Source organism: Aquarana catesbeiana, linkage group LG02 (genome assembly GCF_042186555.1).
Source record: "Aquarana catesbeiana isolate 2022-GZ linkage group LG02, ASM4218655v1, whole genome shotgun sequence".
Classification (NCBI taxonomy): domain Eukaryota; kingdom Metazoa; phylum Chordata; class Amphibia; order Anura; family Ranidae; genus Aquarana; species Aquarana catesbeiana.
The window spans coordinates 676,674,151-676,699,492 of record NC_133325.1 but is presented as its reverse complement, the minus strand read 5'-3'; the positions used below and the strand labels follow the sequence as shown (position 1 = coordinate 676,699,492).

Below are 25,342 nucleotides of genomic sequence, written 5' to 3'. Positions count from 1 at the left end.
GAGATAGGCTGTCAGTACTTCAGGTGTGATCATTTTTCAGATATTGGCACCATAGCTTTTGGACTCTATAACTTTCACAAAGACCAAATAATATACACCGATTTGAGTTATTTTTACCAAAGATATATAGCGGTATAAATTTGGCCAAAATATATGAAGAAAAAATACTAATTTGCAAAATTTTTTAACAGAAACGAAAAAAAATGCATTTTTTTACAGAATTTTCGGTCTTTTTTCTTTTATAGCGCAAAAAATAAAGAACCCAACGGTGATTAAATACCACCAAAAGAAAACTCTATTTGTGTGAAAAAAAGGACAAGAATTTCATATAGGTACAGTGTTGCATGACTGAGTAATTGTCATTCAAAATGTGAGAGCACTGAAAGCTGAAAATTGGTCTGGTTATTAAGGGGGTTTAAGTGCCCAGTGGTCAAGTGGTTAAAACATTTTTAACTATATTTTTTTATGTTTTTTCATTGTTTTCCATCATATTTTTGTCTTTTCAGGTCTAAAATATAGGGCACCTTTAAAAACGCTTATAAACGAAAATGCGTCTAAACGTGGGTACCCTCTTTTAGCCGTGTTTGGCATCTGAAACGTGGAAATCTTCTGCGTCTGAACCCATTTTTTTGCTTCCAAAGAAACGCTGTTAAACGCAATTGCAAAAAAACATCAATAAAGGAGACTGTGTACATGGTCACATAGGATAACATTGAATGAGTTCAGGGGCAGTTGAACAAAGCGTCCAACTGCCTCTGAACGCACGTTTAACTGCGTCCCGTGTACATGGGGCCTTAGTTGTTTTCACTGCAGTGAAATTTCTTTCTTTCTTTTCAGATCCATCCTTAAAGCTGATGCCATTTCTGAAAGCAGATACAGAGAAGCTGAATTGTAAGATCAAGTCTTATTTCACAGACAACATTCAGGTGTTATGGCCGAATATCACCCCCTCTGTCGAAACACAGGATTCATGGTATATTGTCACTGCACAACACACTGATGGCAAGTTTCAGATGTCAACATTCATACTTACCCAGACGCCATCGATGGCAGAGAGAGATGATGAAATACATCATACTTTAGGTTAGTATTTCCCAAGCTTTAGCTGGTTGTTTGTCACCAACCACAAACTTATGTGCTGATATCCAGTGGTGGACTGTACCTCTGCATCCTCATGTCCAGTTCTGTGCTAAGGGCCCTGCACCAGTCTTGATGACGTCAGAGGACCTGCGACCACCGGAGCATAGGGGAGGAGATGCTGTAGGGACCAGTCTAAGGCAGCCCATACATTAGTCAGTATTTTTTTGTCCAACCAACTTTGAATGTGGGATTGGGGAATTCTCCCCGCTGAGCTATTGCATTCTGACAGTGGGGAGACTTTCCGCCATCAGAATAAACTGATCAGTGCTGCAGTCTGCAGCGCTGATAGAGTGGGGAAACCAATAGATCAACTTCTGTACAAAAGCCTGAGAGGATTGTTTTAAGTTAACCCAATGGTATAACAGACCGGAAAACCAATAAACACTGCATACATTCTCTCCCATACATGGTTTGAAATTTGGCTGGTCTCTGCTGAACAGTCCAGAGGAGCCTGCATGAGCAGAAGATTGGGTAATTAAAAGTGCTTTTCTTGTTCTAGACCAAAAGTGCTTTACTTGTTCTCCTAGACCAGTGATGGCAAACCTTGGCACCCCAGATGTTTTGGAATTACATTTCCCATGATGCTCTGGCACTCTGCAGGGTAGTGGAGCATCATGGGAAATGTAATTCTAAAACATCTGGGGTGCCAAGGTTCACCATCACTGTCCTAGACCAATGGAACATTTAACACTTCCTGTGCTGAAGCAGCCCCACTGTACGGGAGGGTTTTTACTTTCCCTGTGTTAGGCTTTGAGGTGCAAGTTACAAAGTTAGCATCAATCTATTGGAGCATTGTGTGATCTCAAATGATCAATTGCTACTTCATGCTACCTGTGTAGTTTGCACAATAGGGAGACATTTATCACATCTGCTCACTGATAAATAGATCTTAGTGGTTTTAGTACCTTAATGTGTATGTCAGGGCAAAAATAAATAAATAAATAAATGTTTAAGTACAGAAAAATACCTACTGATCTGCCAGAAATCCCACGTGCTCCTAACGTCTTGTTTTGTCTGTGTGCCTCCGATGCACTGAAATCCCAACCAGTGTTGACAGTCCTGTTTTGTGGACTACAGAGCTCCCCCTGTCCTCCAAACCTGTATGTCCCTTTCAACATGTGTACCTTGGGAGGATTTGGCTAAGTGGTTAGCACTTTTGCCTAGCAGCACAAGTATCTGTGGTTGGAATCCCCACCACAACACTACCTGCCTGTGCTTGCATGTTCTGCCTGTGCTTGCATGGGTTTCCTTCCACACTCCAAAGACATGCTAGTCGGTAAATTGACTTGTGTCTAAATTGGCCCAAGTACAGTATGTGTCTGTATGACTGTGAGTTAGGGGGTCTTAGATTGTAAGTTCCTTCAGGGTAGGGACTGATGTGAACATATAATATATATGTAAAGTGCTGTGTAATTTGACAGTGCTATATTTAAGTACCTGTAATAAAAAATAATAAATAAATAATACACCTGGAACAGTCAGAGCCTGTTTGTGGCAACCAGTCAAATTCTATCTTTAACTTCTTCATTTAACCTTTGAAAAATGAAAGATAGAAGCCAATTGGTTGCCTTGCCTCCAAATTCTGTCTACTCCAGTTTTAATACATTTGTTTTTTTTTTGTTTGTTTGTTTTTTTTGCTAGCAAAACAGTGATACTGCTGTGACTGCCAAGAACCTCCCCACATACTTTGTGTAAGGAAATAGCTCTTGGGAGATGTAGTTTTTGCCAGCTTCCCCCCCATAAGAATTTTACAAGCCTGGCGATGATATCAGAGGAACTAATACAATTGTTTAAAGAAAAAAAGAAAAATTAACTATAGAGGAGGAGGGAGGTTTGAGGGTAAATTTGGGTAAAGCCTGGGTATTCATTTTAATTGATCTACTGAACGAGGGCCAGGTAGCTCTGCTCAAAGGCTTTTACTATTTCTTAACTGGATGAGATATAGAATACATACACTGGCTGTCGTCAATAATTACTGATCTATGGGACATGGCACTAAAATCCAGCCCTTAGTCTTCTCCACCTAATTACAGACACAAATAATTTTCCTATTTTCATTTTTTTAGGATACAGAAATGTGATCAAAACAAACTCTGATGAAATTATAAGTTTTCCACAGATTAAAGAAAAATAAATATATTCAATAATTTATTTCTAATAAATTCATCAACTGTATTACTAAATTGTATCTATGGTACATTGAACTTTTTTTTCTGTCTATAGCTACATTTACGATAAGTACCCATACCCCTCATATCTATACCAGACTGAATGACAACGTAGTTCTGGATTGTGCTTTCCTGGTCGATCACAAGGCTGAAGCTTCAGTTACATGGAATTTCCAAGGCAAAGGAAGGAGGAACCTAAAACTGCTGTCTTACAATGGATCCACAAAGGAGCTGGAGTATCACAGTAAGAAGGGTCAGGTGCAAGTGGACGAAATACAGAAGGGGATTGCTTCTCTTAGTGTGACCAGTATGGCTTTGGAAAAGGAAGGACTCTTCACCTGCACTGTGTCTGTAGGATCTCTCTATGCTGAACAACAGATTGACCTTGAGATCAGAGGTATGGGATTGGTCATAACCCATAATGTAATGATGACACATATAACTAACTAATAAGCTGGCATGTTTAAAGCTGAACTCCAGGATAGTCAAATACTGTCTTAAAGTAGACCTATAGACAAAATTTTTTTTGCCATTTTAGTAAGGGAGGATTACAACCCCTGATTTTTTTTCGCCATTTGTGTCCCAATGCGGAGACTTCCCTTCACATCCTGTCCCATAGCAAAACAGGAAGAGAAAGGAAATCCCTGCAAATTAAAGGAGTCCCTTGGGGATCCCCAAGTCACCAGAACTAGAGTCTCCATTGGAAGTTTTCCCCTCTATTACTTTTCTGGGGACAAACCAAAATTTGGGCTTTTCTTTTACGTTCACTTTCAGTGATAATGATAAACAGGACAGATAAAGAGGGTGAATCTCCCTAACGGGACACAAACAGCAATAAAAACTGACAGGTGTTCTAATCCATCTCCACTCTATCCAAAACAAAACAAAAAAGTTTTGCCTTTAGTTATACTTTAACCAGTTCCATACCGGCCCATAGTAAAATGACGCTGGCAGGAACACCCTCCCATCCTGGGAGGACGTCATATGAATTAAAAAAAAGTTTTACTTGCCTAATATTGCCCAGATCGCTCCTTTACCCCCTCTTTGACAGTCCCCCACCGATGCTGTCTGCTCCCCCCTCCTATGGGTGCCTCCTTAGCAACCCATGTTCTATGGGGGCTTCCGTGCTTGTGTGATCCCAAGAGGGACTGTGTGAGTCCTTAAACACATATGGTGCAGGTAAGCCATGCCCTGCCCCCTCCTCACAGGAATTTGACTGACAGGCTATGGCTCCCGCTGCCCTCCAGGAAGTAAGAGGAGCGACGCTGCACCCAGGACAGCGCTGGATCAGTGAGAGGAGCCAGGTAAGTGTTTAGGGAAAAAGGGTTAGAACAGGTAGTAGGAAGTTTTTTTTTTTACCTTAAAGTGGTTCTAAAGGTTTTTTTTATCTTAATGCATTCTATGCAATAAAGTGTTTGTTACCCTAATGCCCCGTACACACGATCGGACTTTCTGACAACAAAAGTGTGGATTTTTGTTTCGAAGGTTGTTGGCTCCAATTTGTCTTGCATACACATGGTCACACAAATGTTGGCCAACAATTACGAACGTAGTGACGTACAAGACATACGTGGTGTCTCCATTACGAACGCTAGTTTTACAAGACCGAGCGCTTCCGGCTCGTACTTGATTCCGAGCATGCGTGGACTTTTGTCTGACGGACTTCTGTACACACGATCGTACAGTCTGACAACAAACATTTGTTGGTGGCAAATTTGAGAACCTGCTAGCCAACGTTTGTTGGCGGAAAGTCAGACAACAAATGTTTGATGGAGTATACACGCGGTCTGACTTTCTGCCAACGAGCTCACATCCAACATTTGTTGTCGGAAAATCTGATCGTGTGTACGGTGCATTACACTTCATATTCCTGATATGTACCTGCTGTGCCATGTACTTATATGAAAAAATATCCTGTTCTTTTTATATTGCTTCCTTTTTGTGAAATCCCTGGTGTTCCTGTCAGTCCCTCTGCTTTCCTAGTAAAAACTGACCACACTAAGCAGGAGAGAACACTGTGGTCAGTTCTCTAGCTATGCTGTGAACTCTGTGTGTTCTCCTCCAATCATTAGAGTTGTCCTGACATGCCCCCACTGCACAACCATTTACTGGGAAGCTCAGCGTGCTGCTGCTTCTCCTCCCCCCAGCTTTCATGCAGCTGAGAAAGGGAAAAAGGTATTTATACTGTATTTTTATATCTATACAAAAATGTTTTGCCTTTCATTTCTATTTTAAACTGAATGGGTTGTTTTACGAGGTGATCGTTTACAATCACTTTAGGATAAAAAACCTTCTGTGTACAGCAGCCTTACCTGAGCCCCATCTCTATCCAGCAATGTTGCACGAGAGACTCAGTTGTCCGGGATTTTCCCTCCTCATTGGCTGAGACACACAGCGGGCGCCAATGGCTGTCAATCAAAGTCAGTGAGCCAATGAGGAGACAGAGGGGCAGGGCCGAGCCAGGGCTCTGTGTCTGAATGGATACACAGAGCAGTGGCTCGGCTCAGGTGCCCCATAGCAAGCTGCTTGCTGTGGAGGCATTCAATAGAAGGAAGGGGCCAGGTTCACTGGAGGGGGATCCGAGAAGAGGAGGATCAGGGCTGCTCTGTGCAAAACCATTATATAGAGCAGGTAAGTATAACATGTTTGTTGAAAAAATTATTAGACCCCCGGGCTTATGGTGAAAATGAAAAATGAGGAGCTGCAGCCTCTATATAATAAATTCACCCTAAGAAGATTTTAGAAGAAATGTGAAAAAGAGGGGATAGTTATGGCGCGGCTCTTATCAAGAGGTGACCTACAACCTCTAAATACTTGAGGGGTGTGTATCACGGGTGCATTTAGTGCAAAAAGCTTTTGGCCTACAGATGTGAGCACTTGGTTTGCTGCTGCCATGTTGGTTTGATAGGGACGGCTGAGTAAAGGTATTAACAGCTGGAGAAGGTACCTCTAATCCCTGGTGTAGTGTATGTGAGCTGGAGAAGCAGCCAAAGGGGAGCGGTGGAGGGCTATATTCACATTTCCATGCGATTTATTACAGTACATGAGGTGAGAGTTCTGGGAGACTGACTGTTCGGGAATTCATCTATTTATGAAGTTCTACATGGATATTGAGCAGCACTGATTTGTTTTTGCATTGCCACACCATCTCCGTGCACTTCTTTATCAACATTCATTACACTTATACTCAACGTCCTCCATAGAAGACAAGTTACTATCATCTCTCTGTCCCTCAATAGTGAATTATTTTTACGTGCCCTACACGCATTTTTTGGGCAATTTTGCACATGCTATTGTTTGCACATGCGATTCAAAATATTTTTTATTAATCTATATATTATTGATTGACTTTTTCTCTATTTTTTACCCACCATATACCTGCAACCATTGTTATCCTATTTTGCACATGCGATTTTTTACACATGCGACTTTTTGCACATGCGATTTTTTTGCACAATATTGATTTTTTCCACTTTTTTGCCTTTAGTGGTCTTTTGTTTTTATTTTTTTATATATAGATCTTTATGTCCTGTGTTGTTAGCAATTTTTACACAGTTTTTTCAATTTATTTATGAAGTGTTCATAAATATATATATATTTCTCTATATGTTTTTAAATGAAAAGTAATAAAGATAATATTTTTATTGGGTTTTGGGAGGGAGATTCAGTTTTTGTGCTTTGTATTTCGGTCATTTGATCTTGTCCTATTTTTTGTTATGCATTAGCATTTTTTTTTTTATTTCACAACTTTTGGTGGTTTAATTGCTTTAACTGCTTAATTTATCTTGATTATATACTTGTCTTTTTCACATATATCCTTTAAATATAGACCTACACACACACACACCTGTTAGTTCTCTGCACATTTGAGTGAAGGCCGATGATGCTTAAATACTCCCCCATATGCCTGGGATCTTCACCCCCATGACTAAGCTCCAAGGGAAGGAGCAAAACGCATTGGGTCCAGGCTGAGGATGCCATTCAAACACTCACACATTCATCCAAGGGACAGCATGGATGTGCGGCTGCAGGGAGACCTTTGTTTGCCTTAGGGGATCGCAGGAGCTGGGACGAGCTCCCATGCGTGCCAACACTCCCAGTGGCGGGTGCCTGAGACTCACACCCTGTTTCACAAAGCTTGAGCAGCACACCAAGCAGTTTTGAGTCACATGTAGAGGGAAAATGACTGCAGATAAACAGGTACAACGTATGTAGGAGGATTTGTTTAATCTCTGTGTAACACCTGAGGATAGCCCCTTCACTGGGTATATGTAAGGGTTTACAACCACTTTAAATGTAGCATTATGAGCTGAGTTTATAGGTAATGTTAGGAGTTAGGTTTATAGGTTACATTTAGGGTACTGAGACACAAGAAGCTGGGGATGGCAAGTTGAGGGTGTCTTCTATCATCATCATTATAATACAAGCATCTTCCAGATATTGTCCTGTTTGCACTCAATTACTATTTAGTTAGGAAGTTTAAAGTGAATGTAAAGCCAAAATGATTTTTTCAATATGTTTGGCATCATGCGTCACTGTATACAGTTTTCATAAGCAAATTTTTTTTGTGTGAATCTGCCAATGACATCATTAACTGTTGTAAGCTGACAACACTAAGCCTCTTCCTTGCAATCAGCAGCAGTGTTGTCAGCCTCCATGTAAGAACCTTCTGCTACCATTTTCTACCATTTGGGCTGTCTATCTGATTCAATAAGCTACGCAACTGCCAACTGAAGTAGTGCACATGGCAGACTGACAATGCTGCTGCTAATAACTAGGCAGTGATTTAGAGTTGTCAGCCTGTTACAGGAAGTGCTCTTACTGACAGGATCTCCAGATAAAAAAACTGAAAAAAACAGATTGACAAAAAATGATTTGCTAACAGTGGCGGCTGGTGGTATATTTTTTGGGGGGTGGCAAATAGTGTACAACCACATCACCCTGGTTAGGTCACCCACACACCCCCCCACCCCCAGTCGGTCGATCACATGCATTACTTACCCCGGGCAGCATTTCCCTCTGCATCACGGTGGTGTCCTTGCCGTGCATCTTCTCCTCTGCATCACGGCGGTGTCCTCGCCATGCGTCTTCTCTCTCCTCCTCCCTCGGCCAATAGGGTAGCTTCTCTTTTCGAGCAATCAGGAAATGAGTCTCAGGACCCTCTTCCTGATTGGCCAGGAGGCAGGATCAGTGCGACAATAGCGAATAATAATTTGATATGGTCACACAACTGGGTGGGCTTTGGGCTCAGTGCTATGCGCCCCGAGCCCACACTTTTTTGAAGCCTATTTGAGCCTTTGGCTCTAATCACATGCTTCAAAAAAAAAAAAAATCCCCCGTAGGAATCCAATGCACCCCGCATGTAGATTAGGGGGCCAGATGCATGGATGGGGGGGTGGCGCCCGTGTGCCCCCGCCACTGTTTGCTAAAGAAAATCTTATATAGTGAAATGTGAAGCTGAACATATTGAAAAATAGATTTTGGATTTACATGCACTTTAAAGTTTGGGGTGGACTAATCCTTTAGTTGCTCACAATTAATGCATGAGCTGGTAAATAATGTTTCATTTACACCTTATGTTTTTTATTTGTGTAACAAACAAGAATATTACAATATCTTTCTTTGCAGAAAGCCCAGTGGTGTCTGTAAATGTGGAATCAGTGACACTGAAAGAGGAAGAGGAGCAGAAGTTTGTCTGTGATGCCTCAAATTATTATCCTCTGGATGTCAGTATTGAATGGCTACGAGAAAGCCAACATGGACTTTTGCCAACTCCAGTACCACACGTCATCTATAGCAGCCACAGATACAATAGTGATGGCACCTATAGCATTTCTGGTTCCTTCTTCTACACCGCATCCCTGCAGGACAGTGGCACCATTTTCACCTGCCGTGTGGAGCACGAAAGCCTAAGCATACCAATAAAAAAGAAAGTGAGCCTCACAGTTGTAGGTAATGTATACATGGTCAATTTTATACAATTTACTGCAATAGTTACACATACGGGTGTATTTATATATATAAAAAAAAGTGCATAACCATATGTCCATGGAGATTGCATGTAAAGTTGTTCTGTGCAAATGGGGAAAAATCGAATGTTCTCAGGCTGTATTCTGCTGCATTCTATGTGGATCTGTGATAATGTGGAAAATACTGCATTATTGCCACTAGATGGCGCTGGGGAGTGTACTTATTTCCTATTCTAGTAAGCACCATCTAGCAGAGAATGAAGCCTGAGAACATTCTATTTTGCCCCATTCGCGCAAATTGTTTTTACATGCAGTTTTGACAGATGTACAGCTATGCAAATATTTTATAACTACCCCCAATGCTGTATAAATGCCACTAATGCAGCAGCTACTGTGGACCTTGATAGAACCAGTCAACATTTATCATGCTTACTAAACTGCATTAGAATTCTGTTGTTATTGCTGGTTCACTTATAAATATAAATAAATATTCACCCAGAAAATTGTTGCGATTACAAATGTTTAGGCATTCTCATGTTTATTTCTTTTGTTTGTATTGGTATGACACAAAAAAGTGGAGGAACAAAAAGCCAACTCTGACACATTTCACACAAAACTCCAGAAATGGACTGGACAAAATTATTGGCACCCTCAATTTAACCACTTCAATATAGGGCACTTTCGCACCTTCCTGCCCAGGCCAATTTTCAGCTCTCAGTGCTGTTACTTTTTAAATGACAATTGCGCACACTGTACCCAAACTAAATTTTTATCATTTTGTTCCCAAAAATTGAGCTTTCTTTTGGTGGCATTTGATCACCTCTGTGGTTGTTATTTTTTGCTAAACGTATAAAAAAAAGACCGAAAATTTGGAGAAAAAAACGTTTTTCTTTGTTTTTGTTATAAAACGTTGTAAATAAGTAAGTTTTCTCTTTCACTGATGGGCACTGATAAGGCGGCACCGTTGAGGTGGCACCAATGAGATGGCACTGATGAGGTGGCACTGATGGGCACTGACGATGGGCACTGATAGGCGGCACTGTTGGGCACTCATAGGTGGCACTGGTGGGCACTGATGGGCAATGACAGGCGACAATGATGGCCACTGAAAGGCTGCACTGATGGGTACTTATGGGTGGCACTGATAGATGGCACTGATGAGCTCTGATAGGCAGCACTGATGAGCATTCATGGGCACTGATAGATTTCAGTGATAGGCATCACTGGTGGCACTGGCAGGCATTTATAATTGGCACTGATTGGCAGCTGCCTGGGCACTGATTGGCATTTCCCTGGTGGTCTAGGGTGGCATACCTGGTGGTCCAGTGTGGTGGCCATCCCTGGTGGTCCTGCTGGCATCCTGGTGGTCCTGGGCGGGCATCCGAGGGGGGCTGCACTGATAAACAATCCGCACAGACCCCCCTGTCAGGAGAGCAGCCGATCAGCTCACCTCTACTCACGTCTGTCAGACGCGAGTGAGGAAAAGCCGATCAACGGCTCTTCCTGTTTACATCGTGATCAGCTGTGATTGGACACGGCTGATCACATGGTAAAGAGTCTCTGTCAGAGATTATTTACCTAGATCAGAGTTGCAGTGTGTCAGACTGACACGCCGCAACATTGATCGCCACGATGCGCACCCCCGGGGGGAACGCAGCAGCTTGATATCCTGACAATGTCATATGACGTCAGGTCAGGATATCGCAACCACTTTGCTGATGTAATTTTTCTATATGGCGGGCGGCAAGTGGTTAATATTTGGTAGCACACCACTTGGAAAAAATAACTGAAATCAATCGCTTCCTGTAACCTTTCTACTGGAATTTTGGACTACTCATCTTTCGCCAACTGCTCCAGGTCTCTCAGATTGGAAGGGTTGCTTTTCCCAAGTAACTCTCTGCTGGCCAGTTCAGTACTCTCCAGCGCTTTGTCTTAAACGATTACTGGGTGCTTTTTGATGTGTGCTGAGTCATTGTCCTACTGTAAGAGCCATGACCCATGACCTTTGACGGAGATCCAACTTTCTGACATGGGCTCTAAATTGCACCCCAGAATTCTTTGGTAGTCTTCAGATTTCATGATTCCATGCACACAGTCAAGACATCCAGTGCCTGAAGCAGCAAAGCAACCCCAAAACATCAGCGAATCTCCACCATGTTTGACTGTAGGAACTGTATTCTTTTCTTTAAAGGCCTCATTTCTTTTTCTGAAAACAATAGATTGATGGGCTTTACCAAAAAGCTGTAATTTAGTTTTTCCTGTCCACAGTACATTCTCCCAAAATGATTTTGGCTTCCTCAGGTAACTTTTGGCAAACTCATTGATCAATGTTTCTCTTTCGTCTACGTCCAGGGAGATTAGCTACAGTCCCAGGGGCTGTAAACTGCTTTACAATGTTGCTCACAGTGGACAAGGGAACATTGTCTGGAGATGGACTTGTAACCTTGAGATTGTCCATGCTTCTCCACAATTTTTGTTTTTAAATCCTCAGACATTGCTTTGCTGCTCTTTCTCTTCCCCATGCTCCGTGTGGCACACAGAGACACACAACAGAAAGGTTGAGTCAATTTTTCATCATTTTAACTGGGTGCCGGTGTGAATTCTATATTGCCGGCACCTGTTAATTCATGCAGGCGAGTTTATTTACAATTAAAGTTGGGCAAACAGTTCGGGCCGAGCAAAAGTTCAGCCTGAACATCACCTATTCACCCGTTCATCGAACACCCACATTTGTTCGCATGCCAAGCTCCCCACAATGTACTGCACAGTGCATTCTACGCCCTGATTGGGCAAAGCTTTGGGTGCAGTGAATAGCTGGTTGTTAAGGAGTGGGGCCGGGTCCTTAGCAATGGATGAGTCATTAGCAGTCAACGGGCTTCCCCGCTGACAGCTGAATGAAAAAAAAAAACATTGCCAGCAATTGAAAAAAGTGAAAAGAAAAACGGCATAGGGGTCCCTCCTGATCCATACCAGGCCCTTCTTGTCTGCTATGGATTTTAAAGGGAACTCCACTCCAAAAAAAACGATGTGGTGTCCCCCCCCAAATTCCATACCAGACTCTTATCCGAGCATGCAAACTATCCACTGATGTAGATCTCACGATGCCCACCAGACCCAAAGAAGAAGAAGCTCTGCACTCGTCGAAGACTAACCACCGAATGCCTGCTCTGCCAGGTGTTGGTTCTTAAATAGGTAAGGGGCGGGGCCACCAGGTGACACCACCAAGTGGACCCGTCCCCTTGCTACAGCACAGACCAATGAATGCTGGGTTGGTGATTTCACAAGAGGCGGGGTCACCAGGTGACGTTACCAGGTGGCCCCGTCCCTTACCTATTTAAGAATGGTCACCTGGCGGAGCAGGCATTCGACAGTCAGCCTTCCTCGTGGGCGGAGCCTATATATTTTTTATTTTTACGGGTTCAGCGATGCGGTGGGCATCGCGATTGACGATTAATCTACATCAGGGGGACATTGTTTTTTATTTCTTTTTTTTCATGATGGAATTGTCAAAAACTGTGTTTATTTATTATTTTTTTTTTTTTTTAGAAATGTCAGTTTTGCTGCAGCAGGTTCTATATATGGTACAAATGCGCCACTTTACAGGCAGACTAAGGTGTGTCCCCCCCCCCCCCCCCCCCCCCCGGTTCTATATTTAAAAGGAAATTTTCATTTTTATCGCTTCACTTTAAGTATCATTAGAACCACTGCTCCTTTAAAAACGATCATTTAAAATATGTTTGCATTCATACATGTCTTTCAGAGCAGTACCCAGGCCCCATACCCTTTTTATGGGCAATAACTTGCATATAAGACTTCAAAATAGAGACTTTTGATTTTTCATGTTTGAGTCCCATAGACTTTAATAGATTTCGTGGCCCAGGGCCAAACTTTTTCCCTGTTTGAGAGTTCTGTGCGAACCCAACAGGGGGGTGTTTGGCCCATCACTAATTACAAATTACAGGAGCATCACAAACTTGGAATGCAATTATTTCTTACAATTTTGAGACGGTGCCAATCATTTTGTCCGGTCCATTTTTGGAGCTTTGCGTTGAATGTGTCAGATGTGGCTTTCTGTCTCTCCACTTTTTTGTGTCATAGCAATACAAACAAAAGAAAAAACACAAGAAGGTCTAAACATTTGTAATATCAATAATTTTCTGCGTGAACTGGTGCATTATCTGACAGAAATGTAGGGGTGGCAATAATTTTGGCCATGACTGTTTTAAAAACTTTATTACCAAAAGTATTGGGACGCCTGCCTTTACATGCACATGAACTTTATTGGCATCCCAGTCCGTAAGGTTCATTATTGAGTTGTCCCATCCTTTGCAGCTATAACAGCTTCAACTCTTCTGGGAAGGCTATCCACAAAGTTTAGGAGTGTGTCTATGGGAATGTTTGACCATTTTTCCAGAAGCACATTTGTGAGGTCAGGCACTGATGTTGGAGAGAAGGCCTGGCTTGCAGTCTGAGCTCTAATTCATCCCAAAGGTGTTCTATTGAGTTGAGGTCAGGACTCTGTGCAGGCCAGTCAAGTTCCTTCACCCCAAGCTCGCTCATCCATGTCTTTATGGACCTTGCTTTGTGCACTGGTGTGCAGTTATTTTGGAACAGGAAGGGCAAAATCCAAACTGTTCCCACAAAGTTGAATGCATGAAATTGTCCAAAATGTCTTGATATGCTGACACCTTAAGAGTTCACTTCACTGGAACTAAGGGGCCAAGCCCAAACCCTGAAAAACAACCCCACACCATTATCCCCCTTCCACCAAACTATTTAGACCAGTGCACAAGGCAAGGTCCATGAAGACATGAATGAGCCAATTTGGGGTGGAGGAACTTGACTGGCCCGTACAGAGTCCTGACCTCAACCCGATAGACCACCTTTGGTAAATAAGTTCAGAAATGAAGTTACAGTATCTGACAAAAGTGAGTACACCCCTCACATTTTTGTAAATATTTTATTCTATCTTTTCATGTGACAACACTGAAGAAATGACACTTTGCTACAATGTAAAGTAGTGAGTGTACAGCTTGTATAACAGCGTAAATTTGCTCTCCCCTCAAAATAACTCAACACACAGCCATTAATGTCTAAACCGCTGGCAACAAAAGTGAGTACACCCCTAAGTAAAAATGGCCAAATTGGGCCCAATTAGTCGTTTTTCCCTCCCCGGTGTCATGTGACTCGTTAGTGTTACAAGGTCTCAGGTGTGAATGGGGTGTTAAATTTGGTGTTATCACTCCCACTCTCTCATACTTAAGAGTTTGAAAGGGAATTCACCTAAAGAGACCAGATTGTTACCAACATCCCATATATGACCAAAAAAAGGGGGGTAAGATAAAAGAACCGTAACACTCTGTAATTTAAGTATAATTTGTAGCAGACTGAGGGTTAGGTCCATGCAAGTCTGCATATAATTAGAGACACCTGCTAACACCAATCAATAGTAGGTGTGTTCCTCAGAATTCATGCAGCATATGACAAAAAAAGGGGGAGAAAAAGTGAATTCATTAGTGAGGAACAGGCAGGAGTCAGTGTAAATTTAAATACTATATAATGAAAAAAGACTCACAATATACACCAATCCAGAAAATATCCTGATAACTCAGGTACCATCACCATTAAAAAGACCAAACAGTCATGTGCAGACACAGATGGCCACCTATCACAACCAACCACTCGTAATAGGCATTATAAATCATTCACTATAATTAGACATCCATGATATCAAGACATAGAGTATATATGCAAAACATTGTTTGAAGTCCAAATAGCATGGGGGAAGGACAGCAGTTGATTGAATAAATGTTGGGTGGTTGTGACAACAGAACTTGATCAGCACTGAATAGTAATATAGAAGGCAGGACTGGCCGTTATGAGGGGGGGCAGTGATGTTGAGGGGCCGTGGTGGGAAGGCCCATGAAAGAATGGAAGACACCGCAACCGCTGCAGAGCACAAGTATATGTGGGAAGGCAGGTCGGAGCCTCTCTAGGCCGGGGATGGCTCACAAGGCTGCAGACCAAGAAGTATGGATGGAACGTGCAAACAGCTAAAATAGGAGAGGCAGGATTGATAGTAGGCTGACACTGTGGGACGGAAGCCAACTAGCATACACAGTGAGTAACTGAAAATAACAGTCCCGAATCAGGGATACAGAAAGGTAGGATCTCACCCGGTGTTGCTTGCCGTCCACGTCGGGAAAGAAAAGTTGAAACTGTCACAATCTCCTGTTTGTGGAGTTCCTTTTAGTAGATGGTCCAATCCAGTGGGGAGTCATCCAAAGTGTGCCTCAAGCGTGATTAGCAAGTGGGCAATGAGAGTGAATGGACTCACATGGGTGCTGCGCATAAAGTCCAGGCAGCTGAGGTAGCAGTCTCCCCCTCGGCTAGTTACTGTGACAGGATTCAGGCAGCCGCTGGTCTCGCGGGTCAGTGTGATCAAGGCTGATAGGTGGATCTGTTAGTCAGCCGATACACTAAGAGCAGCGTGATGGCGTCATGCTGACGCGTTTCATCCGTAGATCGGATTTCATCAGAGCATGCGCAGTAGCAGACCTCATCAACTTATATAGTATTGAGACGGGATCACGTGGGTTCCGGCGTCTCATTGCCAGAGCTACCACGCTGTTCACTGACAGCCATACACAAAGAAGAAACATAAAACATGACTAACAGAGCAAATCCGTAAGAGCAAACCGGGAATAGGAGAGGGAGGAAGGAGGGGAGGGAAAAGATAAGAAGAAAGGACAGAATGGAGGTGGGGAGAAAAAAAAAAAAAAAAACGGACTGTGGAGAATCTCGATGAAGAACAGAGCCATGGGGTTATCAGTGGGGGCTACAGACATAAAACTCCGACCATTAGGAGAAGATGTGGACAAGTAACCACCAATAAATTTATGGGGTTAGGAATACCCCGAGGTTGCACTCATTATTTAACCCATGGGGGTGCATACTGTTGGTGTTGTATATCCACATCTTCTCCTTCTGGTACAGAATCCTGTCGAAATCACCCCTTCTCAGAGGGAGGTTGAGCCTGTAAATACCTTTAACAGTAAGCCCCTCGGGGTTGCCGCCGTGTGCTTGCAAGAAGTGTAAGGGAATAGGTCGTTCATCGTCCTTACCCAGAATAGACTGGATATGTTCACTCACTCTTACCCTCAGTGGTCTCTTAGTTTTCCCCACATAATGTTTCCCACAGGGGCAGGTGAGCATGTAGATCACCCTGGTTGTATTGCAGTTAATAAAATTATTAATTTTGAAAAGTTTTTTGCCCTCAGAGTCGGAAAATGTGCTTGTACGTTCAACGTACTTACAAACTGAACAGCGACCGCACTTAAACATTCCCTTCAGGGGCGGAAGATGTGTCAGCCAGTTGGGGGTAGGTGATCTTTGGTACTCAGAGTGAATTAAGCTGTCTTTTAGATTTTTGGAACGCCGAGCCGTTAGGAGGGGTCTGGTACCTACAATCTTGCCTAGTAAGGGCAACTCAGACAGGATGTGCCAGTGTTGGTTAAGTATGGACCTGACTTGGTCCCAATGGGCACCAAATTTGGTGATGATCCTGGGAAACCCCTGGGATTCCAGGGGTTTAGGATCCTTTTTCTTCTTCGCAAGAAGTGTTAACCGATCTGTCTGAGTGGCCCTTCTTCTGGCCTCCCTAATACATGAGTGGGAGTAACCTCTCTCTCTGAATCTATTGTAGAGATCTTTAGACTCAGCGGTAAAATCATCTGGGTCAGAACAATTTCTTCGGGCCCTGAGGAATTGGCCTACTGGGATGGCCTTAATCAGAGATTTTGGGTGGTCACTGGATGCTAGAAGTAGGGTATTAGCTGCTGTGAGTTTTCTAAAAGTTTTGGTCTTGATCAGGCCGTTGTCGATGTAGATGGTTAGATCAAGAAAAGAAAGGGTGTGGGAATGAAAGGTGTAGGTAAGTCTAATGTTTCTGTCATTAGAGTTTAACTCGTTCATGAAGGTGTGTAGCTCATGTTCAGAGCCCCCCCAGATCATTAGAACATCATCGATGTACCTCAGCCACGTGACACAGTGACTGAGGTACAATGATGAAGAGTACACCAGATCCTCTTCCCACAAGCCAAGATGTAGGCATGCGTAAGAGGGCGCCCAGGGTGCTCCCATAGAGGTTCCCCTTATCTGCTGGTAAAAGATTCCCAGAAATTGGAAGCAATTATGTTCAAGTAGGAAAGTAAGGATTTCGCCTATGAATTCATTATGCTGTCCATAGGATGGGAACCTACGTTCAAGAAAGAATAGAACTGCACGTAATCCCCAGGAGTGTGGTATTGAGGTGTACAACGATTCAACATCTATCCCCACTAATAAGGCCCCAGGTGGCATGGTTAGAGTGTTTAGTCGCCGCAGTACATCCATAGTGTCTTGTACAAATGAAGGTAGCTCAGGGACCAGGTCCTTAATGAGGGCGTCAATGAATTTACCCACTTTTTCAAGCGGACCGTTGACAGCAGACACTATGGGTCTGCCGGGTGGATTATGCAGGCATTTGTGGAGCTTGGGGATAATATAAAAAGTGGGTGTGTTGAATTGCTGTACCCTCAAGTAGTTGAAGTCTTTTGAGGTGATCAATTTTTCTTCCAGGCCAAGGCTAAGGAGATAATTGAGAGCATTGACAATGGCAGTAAAGGGATTGGTATGAAGTTTAAGGTAAGTAGATTCATCCGCCAAGAGTCTCCTAACTTCAGTTTCGTATTGGGTTTCGGTTAACAGGACGACATTGCCCCCCTTGTCACTGCTCTTGATGACGATGCCGGGGGCATCTTCAAGCTCTCTGAGGGCTTTTCGTTCTTCACGAGAGATATTGTCAAGTCCCCTGTAATTCCAATTGATTTTAGAGAGATCTCTTTTAACTTGTGTTAGAAAAAATTCAATGGGTTTGTATTTGGAAAGAGGGGGCATCTTGGTAGACCTTATCGGTAAATTGGCAGGGCGAGTCAACGCGTGCTGGTAGTCCGGAGTCTCAGTGTCAGAATCGGACTCAAAGTTCTCCTGAAGTAACGAAACCAAAGTATCAAGGGCCTCTCGTTCTTCCCCATCTACCGGTATAGGGTGGGACTCATCTTGTCTTGTTTTGATGTGTGAGTGCCAGTATCTAAAGATCACCTTTCTTAGATAAAGTGAGATGTCCTTATAGACTTCGAACTCGTTCATCCCAGATTTGGGGGAGAAGGAGAGGCCTCTATTTAATAATGATAAGTGATGTTCATTAAGTGGGAATTGTGTGAGGTTAACAACTTTCATATCCACTAGAGAACTGGTGGGGGGCGAAGGGTCGTGTGTGGCAATGAGGTGCATTACGTTCTGTGTGTTCTGTTCCTTGGTTGTCGCTGGCTTTTTCGTATTTCTCGGACCCTTCCTTGAGGTGGTGGAGATTGGTGTAAAGTTTTGTGTCCCTTTAGATTTAATTTTGCTTTCCCTGTGGTTGTAATGGGATTGTCTGGAGGGGGTGGGTCTTTGTCTAAAAAAGTCACCGAGAGTTCTTTATGTTCACTATCGCTATCAGAAGACGAGATGTGATTGCGATTTAGTTTGGAACTATTATGCCTTCCTCTACTCCTACGGGATCTACTTCTACCAACATGGATGGTGGGATCAAAAAGATCACCTCGTTCCAGGTCTTGTAGATTCTGTTTAAACTTTTCTTGTTTGTTACTTTTTAGATTTTTTTGTGTCTTTTCTACTTCTCTTTTTAAGGAGTTCATTATGTTTGTCAAATAGGGGGTTTGTTTTGAAAGGTTCAAGTAGCGCCGCACTTGCGTCTATCTCTGCTTTAATCTCATTCAGTTGAATTAATTCCTCATCAACAATTATTTGCATTATTTCAAGGCCTCGTTTAACACAGCTAGCCTTCCATGCCTCAATAAACCGAGGAGTGTGGAGGTGTGCAGCTGGAGTAACACGTTCTCTCAGACCACGTGGTATGATACCATTCTCAATGTGGGATTTTAAAGAAGAAATATCCCACTTCCTGTTGAGAAATTTAATAGTTAACTTTTTGCTTTTTGTGGTTTCTGAAGAGGGACTGAAGTAAATCTTCACCGTCCTTGGATATTGATTGTTCACAGGAAAATGCCGACTGTATTTCTTTTTCTATTTCATCATCAATTTGATAAGCCATACTCCAAAAAAAAAAAAGGGAACAGAAAAAGTGTGGGTGAAGGGATGGTCAAGGGGGAAGTGAGGAAGAAAAGAAAAGAAAAAGCAAAAAAGATATGGGGGGGGGGGGGAATAAATGGCAAGAGATGGCAGAAGATGGGAAAGGAAAGAATGCCTACGTATTCGCTCTGGGTTAAAAAGGTTGGTGGATGGTACGGATTGGCGTGAGTGAACACAGAGTGGGGTTCAAGAAGGGAAGTATAATCCCACAGTGGCACACTGAGCAAAAAAAGGGGGGTAAGATAAAAGAACCGTAGCACTCTGTAATTTAAGTATAATTTGTAGCAGACTGAGGGTTAGGTCCATGCAAGTCTGCATATAATTAGAGACACCTGCTAACACCAATCAATAGTAGGTGTGTTCCTCAGAATTCATGCAGCATATGACAAAAAAAGGGGGAGAAAAAGTGAATTCATTAGTGAGGAACAGGCAGGAGTCAGTGTAAATTTAAATACTATTTAATGAAAAAAGACTCACAATATACACCAATCCAGAAAATATCCTGATAACTCAGGTACCATCACCATTAAAAAGACCAAACAGTCATGTGCAGACACAGATGGCCACCTATCACAACCAACCACTCGTAATAGGCATTAGAAATCATTCACTATAATTAGACATCCATGATATCAAGACATAGAGTATATATGCAAAACATTGTTTGAAGTCCAAATAGCATGGGGGAAGGACAGCAGTTGATTGAATAAATGTTGGGTGGTTGTGACAACAGAACTTGATCAGCACTGAATAGTAATATAGAAGGCAGGACTGGCCGTTATGAGGGGGGGCAGTGATGTTGAGGGGCCGTGGTGGGAAGGCCCCTGAAAGAATGGAAGACACCGCAACCGCTGCAGAGCACAAGTATATGTGGGAAGGCAGGTCGGAGCCTCTCTAGGCCGGGGATGGCTCACAAGGCTGCAGACCAAGAAGTATGGATGGAACGTGCAAGCAGCTAAAATAGGAGAGGCAGGATTGATAGTAGGCTGACACTGTGGGACGGAAGCCAACTAGCATACACAGTGAGTAACTGAAAATAACAGTCCCGAATCAGGGATACAGAAAGGTAGGATCTCACCCGGTGTTGCTTGCCGTCCACGTCAGGAAAGAAAAGTTGAAACTGTCACCATCTCCTGTTTGTGGAGTTCCTTTTAGTAGATGGACCAATCCAGTGGGGAGTTATCCAAAGTGTGCCTCAAGCGTGATTAGCAAGTGGGCAATGAGAGTGAATGGACTCACATGGGTGCTGCGCATAAAGTCCAGGCAGCTGAGGTAGCAGTCTCCCCCTCGGCTAGTTACTGTGACAGGATTCAGGCAGCCGCTGGTCTCGCGGGTCAGTGTGATCAAGGCTGATAGGTGGATCTGTTAGTCAGCCGATACACTAAGAGCAGCGTGATGGCATCATGCTGACGCGTTTCATCCGTAGATCGGATTTCATCAGAGCATGCGCAGTAGCAGACCTCATCAACTTATATAGTATTGAGACGGGATCACGTGGGTTCCGGCGTCTCGTTGCCAGAGCTACCACGCTGTTCACTGACAGCCATACACAAAGAAGAAACATAAAACATGACTAACAGAGCGAATCCGTAAGAGCAAACCGGGAATAGGAGAGGGAGGAAGGAGGGGAGGGAAAAGATAAGAAGAAAGGACAGAATGGAGGTGGGGAGAAAAAAAAAACGGACTGTGGAGAATCTCGATGAAGAACAGAGCCATGGGGTTATCAGTGGGGGCTACAGACATAAAACTCCGACCATTAGGAGAAGATGTGGACAAGTAACCACCAATAAATTTATGGGGTTAGGAATACCCCGAGGTTGCACTCATTATTTAACCCATGGGGGTGCATACTGTTGGTGTTGTATATCCACATCTTCTCCTTCTGGTACAGAATCCTGTCGAAATCACCCCTTCTCAGAGGGAGGTTGAGCCTGTAAATACCTTTAACAGTAAGCCCCTCGGGGTTGCCGCCGTGTGCTTGCAAGAAGTGTAAGGGAATAGGTCGTTCATCGTCCTTACCCAGAATAGACTGGATATGTTCACTCACTCTTACCCTCAGTGGTCTCTTAGTTTTCCCCACATAATGTTTCCCACAGGGGCAGGTGAGCATGTAGATCACCCTGGTTGTATTGCAGTTAATAAAATTATTAATTTTGAAAAGTTTTTTGCCCTCAGAGTCGGAAAATGTGCTTGTACGTTCAACGTACTTACAAACTGAACAGCGACCGCACTTAAACATTCCCTTCAGGGGCGGAAGATGTGTCAGCCCTCAGAGAGCTTGAAGATGCCCCCGGCATCGTCATCAAGAGCAGTGACAAGGGGGGCAATGTTGTCCTGTTAACCGAAACCCAATACGAAACTGAAGTTAGGAGACTCTTGGCGGATGAATCTACTTACCGTAAACTTCATACCAATCCCTTTACTGCCATTGTCAATGCTCTCAATTATCTCCTTAGCCTTGGCCTGGAAGAAAAATTGATCACCTCAAAAGAGTTCAACTACTTGAGGGTACAGCAATTCAACACACCCACTTTTTATATTATCCCCAAGCTCCACAAATGCCTGCATAATCCACCCGGCAGACCCATAGTGTCTGCTGTCAACGGTCCGCTTGAAAAAGTGGGTAAATTCATTGACGCCCTCATTAAGGACCTGGTCCCTGAGCTACCTTCATTTGTACAAGACACTATGGATGTACTGCGGCGACTAAACACTCTAACCATGCCACCTGGGGCCTTATTAGTGGGGATAGATGTTGAATCGTTGTACACCTCAATACCACACTCCTGGGGATTACGTGCAGTTCTATTCTTTCTTGAACGTAGGTTCCCATCCTATGGACAGCATAATGAATTCATAGGCGAAATCCTTACTTTCCTACTTGAACATAATTGCTTCCAATTTCTGGGAATCTTTTACCAGCAGATAAGGGGAACCTCTATGGGAGCACCCTGGGCGCCCTCTTACGCATGCCTACATCTTGGCTTGTGGGAAGAGGATCTGGTGTACTCTTCGTCATTGTACCTCAGTCACTGTGTCACGTGGCTGAGGTACATCGATGATGTTTTAATGATCTGGGGGGGCTCTGAACATGAGCTACACACCTTCATGAACGAGTTAAACTCTAATGACAGAAACATTAGACTTACCTACACCTTTCATTCCCACACCCTTTCTTTTCTTGATCTAACCATCTACATCGACAACGGCCTGATCAAGACCAAAACTTTTAGAAAACTCACAGCAGCTAATACCCTACTTCTAGCATCCAGTGACCACCCAAAATCTCTGATTAAGGCCATCCCAGTAGGCCAATTCCTCAGGGCCCGAAGAAATTGTTCTGACCCAGATGATTTTACCGCTGAGTCTAAAGATCTCTACAATAGATTCAGAGAGAGAGGTTACTCCCACTCATGTATTAGGGAGGCCAGAAGAAGGGCCACTCAGACAGATCAGTTAACACTTCTTGCGAAGAAGAAAAAGGATCCTAAACCCCTGGAATCCCAGGGGTTTCCCAGGATCATCACCAAATTTGGTGCCCATTGGGACCAAGTCAGGTCCATACTTAACCAACACTGGCACATCCTGTCTGAGTCGCCCTTACTAGGCAAGATTGTAGGTACCAGACCCCTCCTAACGGCTCGGCGTTCCAAAAATCTAAAAGACAGCTTAATTCACTCTGAGTACCAAAGATCACCTACCCCCAACTGGCTGATACATCTTCCGCCCCTGAAGGGAATGTTTAAGTGCGGTCGCTGTTCAGTTTGTAAGTACGTTGAACGTACAAGCACATTTTCCGACTCTGAGGGCAAAAAACTTTTCAAAATTAATAATTTTATTAACTGCAATACAACCAGGGTGATCTACATGCTCACCTGCCCCTGTGGGAAACATTATGTGGGGAAAACTAAGAGACCACTGAGGGTAAGAGTGAGTGAACATATCCAGTCTATTCTGGGTAAGGACGATGAACGACCTATTCCCTTACACTTCTTGCAAGCACACGGCGGCAACCCCGAGGGGCTTACTGTTAAAGGTATTTACAGGCTCAACCTCCCTCTGAGAAGGGGTGATTTCGACAGGATTCTGTACCAGAAGGAGAAGATGTGGATATACAACACCAACAGTATGCACCCCCATGGGTTAAATAATGAGTGCAACCTCGGGGTATTCCTAACCCCATAAATTTATTGGTGGTTACTTGTCCACATCTTCTCCTAATGGTCGGAGTTTTATGTCTGTAGCCCCCACTGATAACCCCATGGCTCTGTTCTTCATCGAGATTCTCCACAGTCCGGTTTTTTGTTTTTTTTTTTCTCCCCACCTCCATTCTGTCCTTTCTTCTTATCTTTTCCCTCCCCTCCTTCCTCCCTCTCCTATTCCCGGTTTGCTCTTACGGATTCACTCTGTTAGTCATGTTTTATGTTTCTTCTTTGTGTATGGCTGTCAGTGAACAGCGTGGTAGCTCTGGCAAGGAGACGCCGGAACCCACGTGATCCCGTCTCAATATTATATAAGTTGATGAGGTCTGCTACTGCGCATGCTCTGATGAAATCCGATCTACGGATGAAACGCGTCAGCATGACGCCATCACGCTGCTCTTAGTGTATCGGCTGACTAACAGATCCACCTATCAGCCTTGATCACACTGACCCGCGAGACCAGCGGCTGCCTGAATCCTGTCACAGTAACTAGCCGAGGGGGAGACTGCTACCTCAGCTGCCTGGACTTTATGCGCAGCACCCATGTGAGTCCATTCACTCTCATTGCCCACTTGCTAATCACGCTTGAGGCACACTTTGGATGACTCCCCACTGGATTGGACCATCTACTAAAAGGAACTCCACAAACAGGAGATTGTGACAGTTTCAACTTTTCTTTCCCGACGTGGACGGCAAGCAACACCGGGTGAGATCCTACCTTTCTGTATCCCTGATTCGGGACTGTTATTTTCAGTTACTCACTGTGTATGCTAGTTGGCTTCCGTCCCACAGTGTCAGCCTACTATCAATCCTGCCTCTCCTATTTTAGCTGTTTGCACGTTCCATCCATACTTCTTGGTCTGCAGCCTTGTGAGCCATCCCCGGCCTAGAGAGGCTCCGACCTGCCTTCCCACATATACTTGTGCTCTGCAGCGGTTGCGGTGTCTTCCATTCTTTCATGGGCCTTCCCACCACGGCCCCTCAACATCACTGCCCCCCCTCATAACGGCCAGTCCTGCCTTCTATATTACTATTCAGTGCTGATCAAGTTCTGTTGTCACAACCACCCAACATTTATTCAATCAACTGCTGTCCTTCCCCCATGCTATTTGGACTTCAAACAATGTTTTGCATATATACTCTATGTCTTGATATCATGGATGTCTAATTATAGTGAATGATTTATAATGCCTATTACGAGTGGTTGGTTGTGATAGGTGGCCATCTGTGTCTGCACATGACTGTTTGGTCTTTTTAATGGTGATGGTACCTGAGTTATCAGGATATTTTCTGGATTGGTGTATATTGTGAGTCTTTTTTCATTATATAGTATTTAAATTTACACTGACTCCTGCCTGTTCCTCACTAATGAATTCACTTTTTCTCCCCCTTTTTTTGTCATATCCCATATATGACAACTGAACAAAGATAACGTGCCCCCCAAGAAGAGTACACAGGGGACTTTTAGGGCAAATATATAAAGAGATTTAGAGAGTGTCAAGATATGTAAAGAAATAAAATGTATTGAATTGGTTTAAAAAAGACTAGTAGGTGCATACATCACCATATATAGTATAAAAATAATAACAATAAAAACAATACAGTTAGTGTAATTGAAATTGTTGATCTCCTTTTATTTTGCCCAACGCTTTTCAGGATCTCAATGTTA

The 25,342-nt window shown here is 43.4% G+C and overlaps 1 protein-coding gene across 2 annotated transcripts in view; it reads left to right on the top strand.

Annotated features, from left to right (window-relative positions):
* LOC141129011 (tapasin-related protein-like) overlaps positions 1 to 25,342 on the top strand; it is an 87,414-nt gene that overhangs the window by 30,827 nt on the left and 31,245 nt on the right. For both annotated transcript variants that reach the window (XM_073616734.1, XM_073616735.1), the window contains exons 3-5: positions 838 to 1,083; positions 3,364 to 3,705; positions 8,937 to 9,260. In XM_073616734.1, the coding sequence (XP_073472835.1) occupies positions 838 to 1,083; positions 3,364 to 3,705; positions 8,937 to 9,260 (912 nt within the window). The remainder of the gene's footprint in view (positions 1 to 837; positions 1,084 to 3,363; positions 3,706 to 8,936; positions 9,261 to 25,342) is intronic.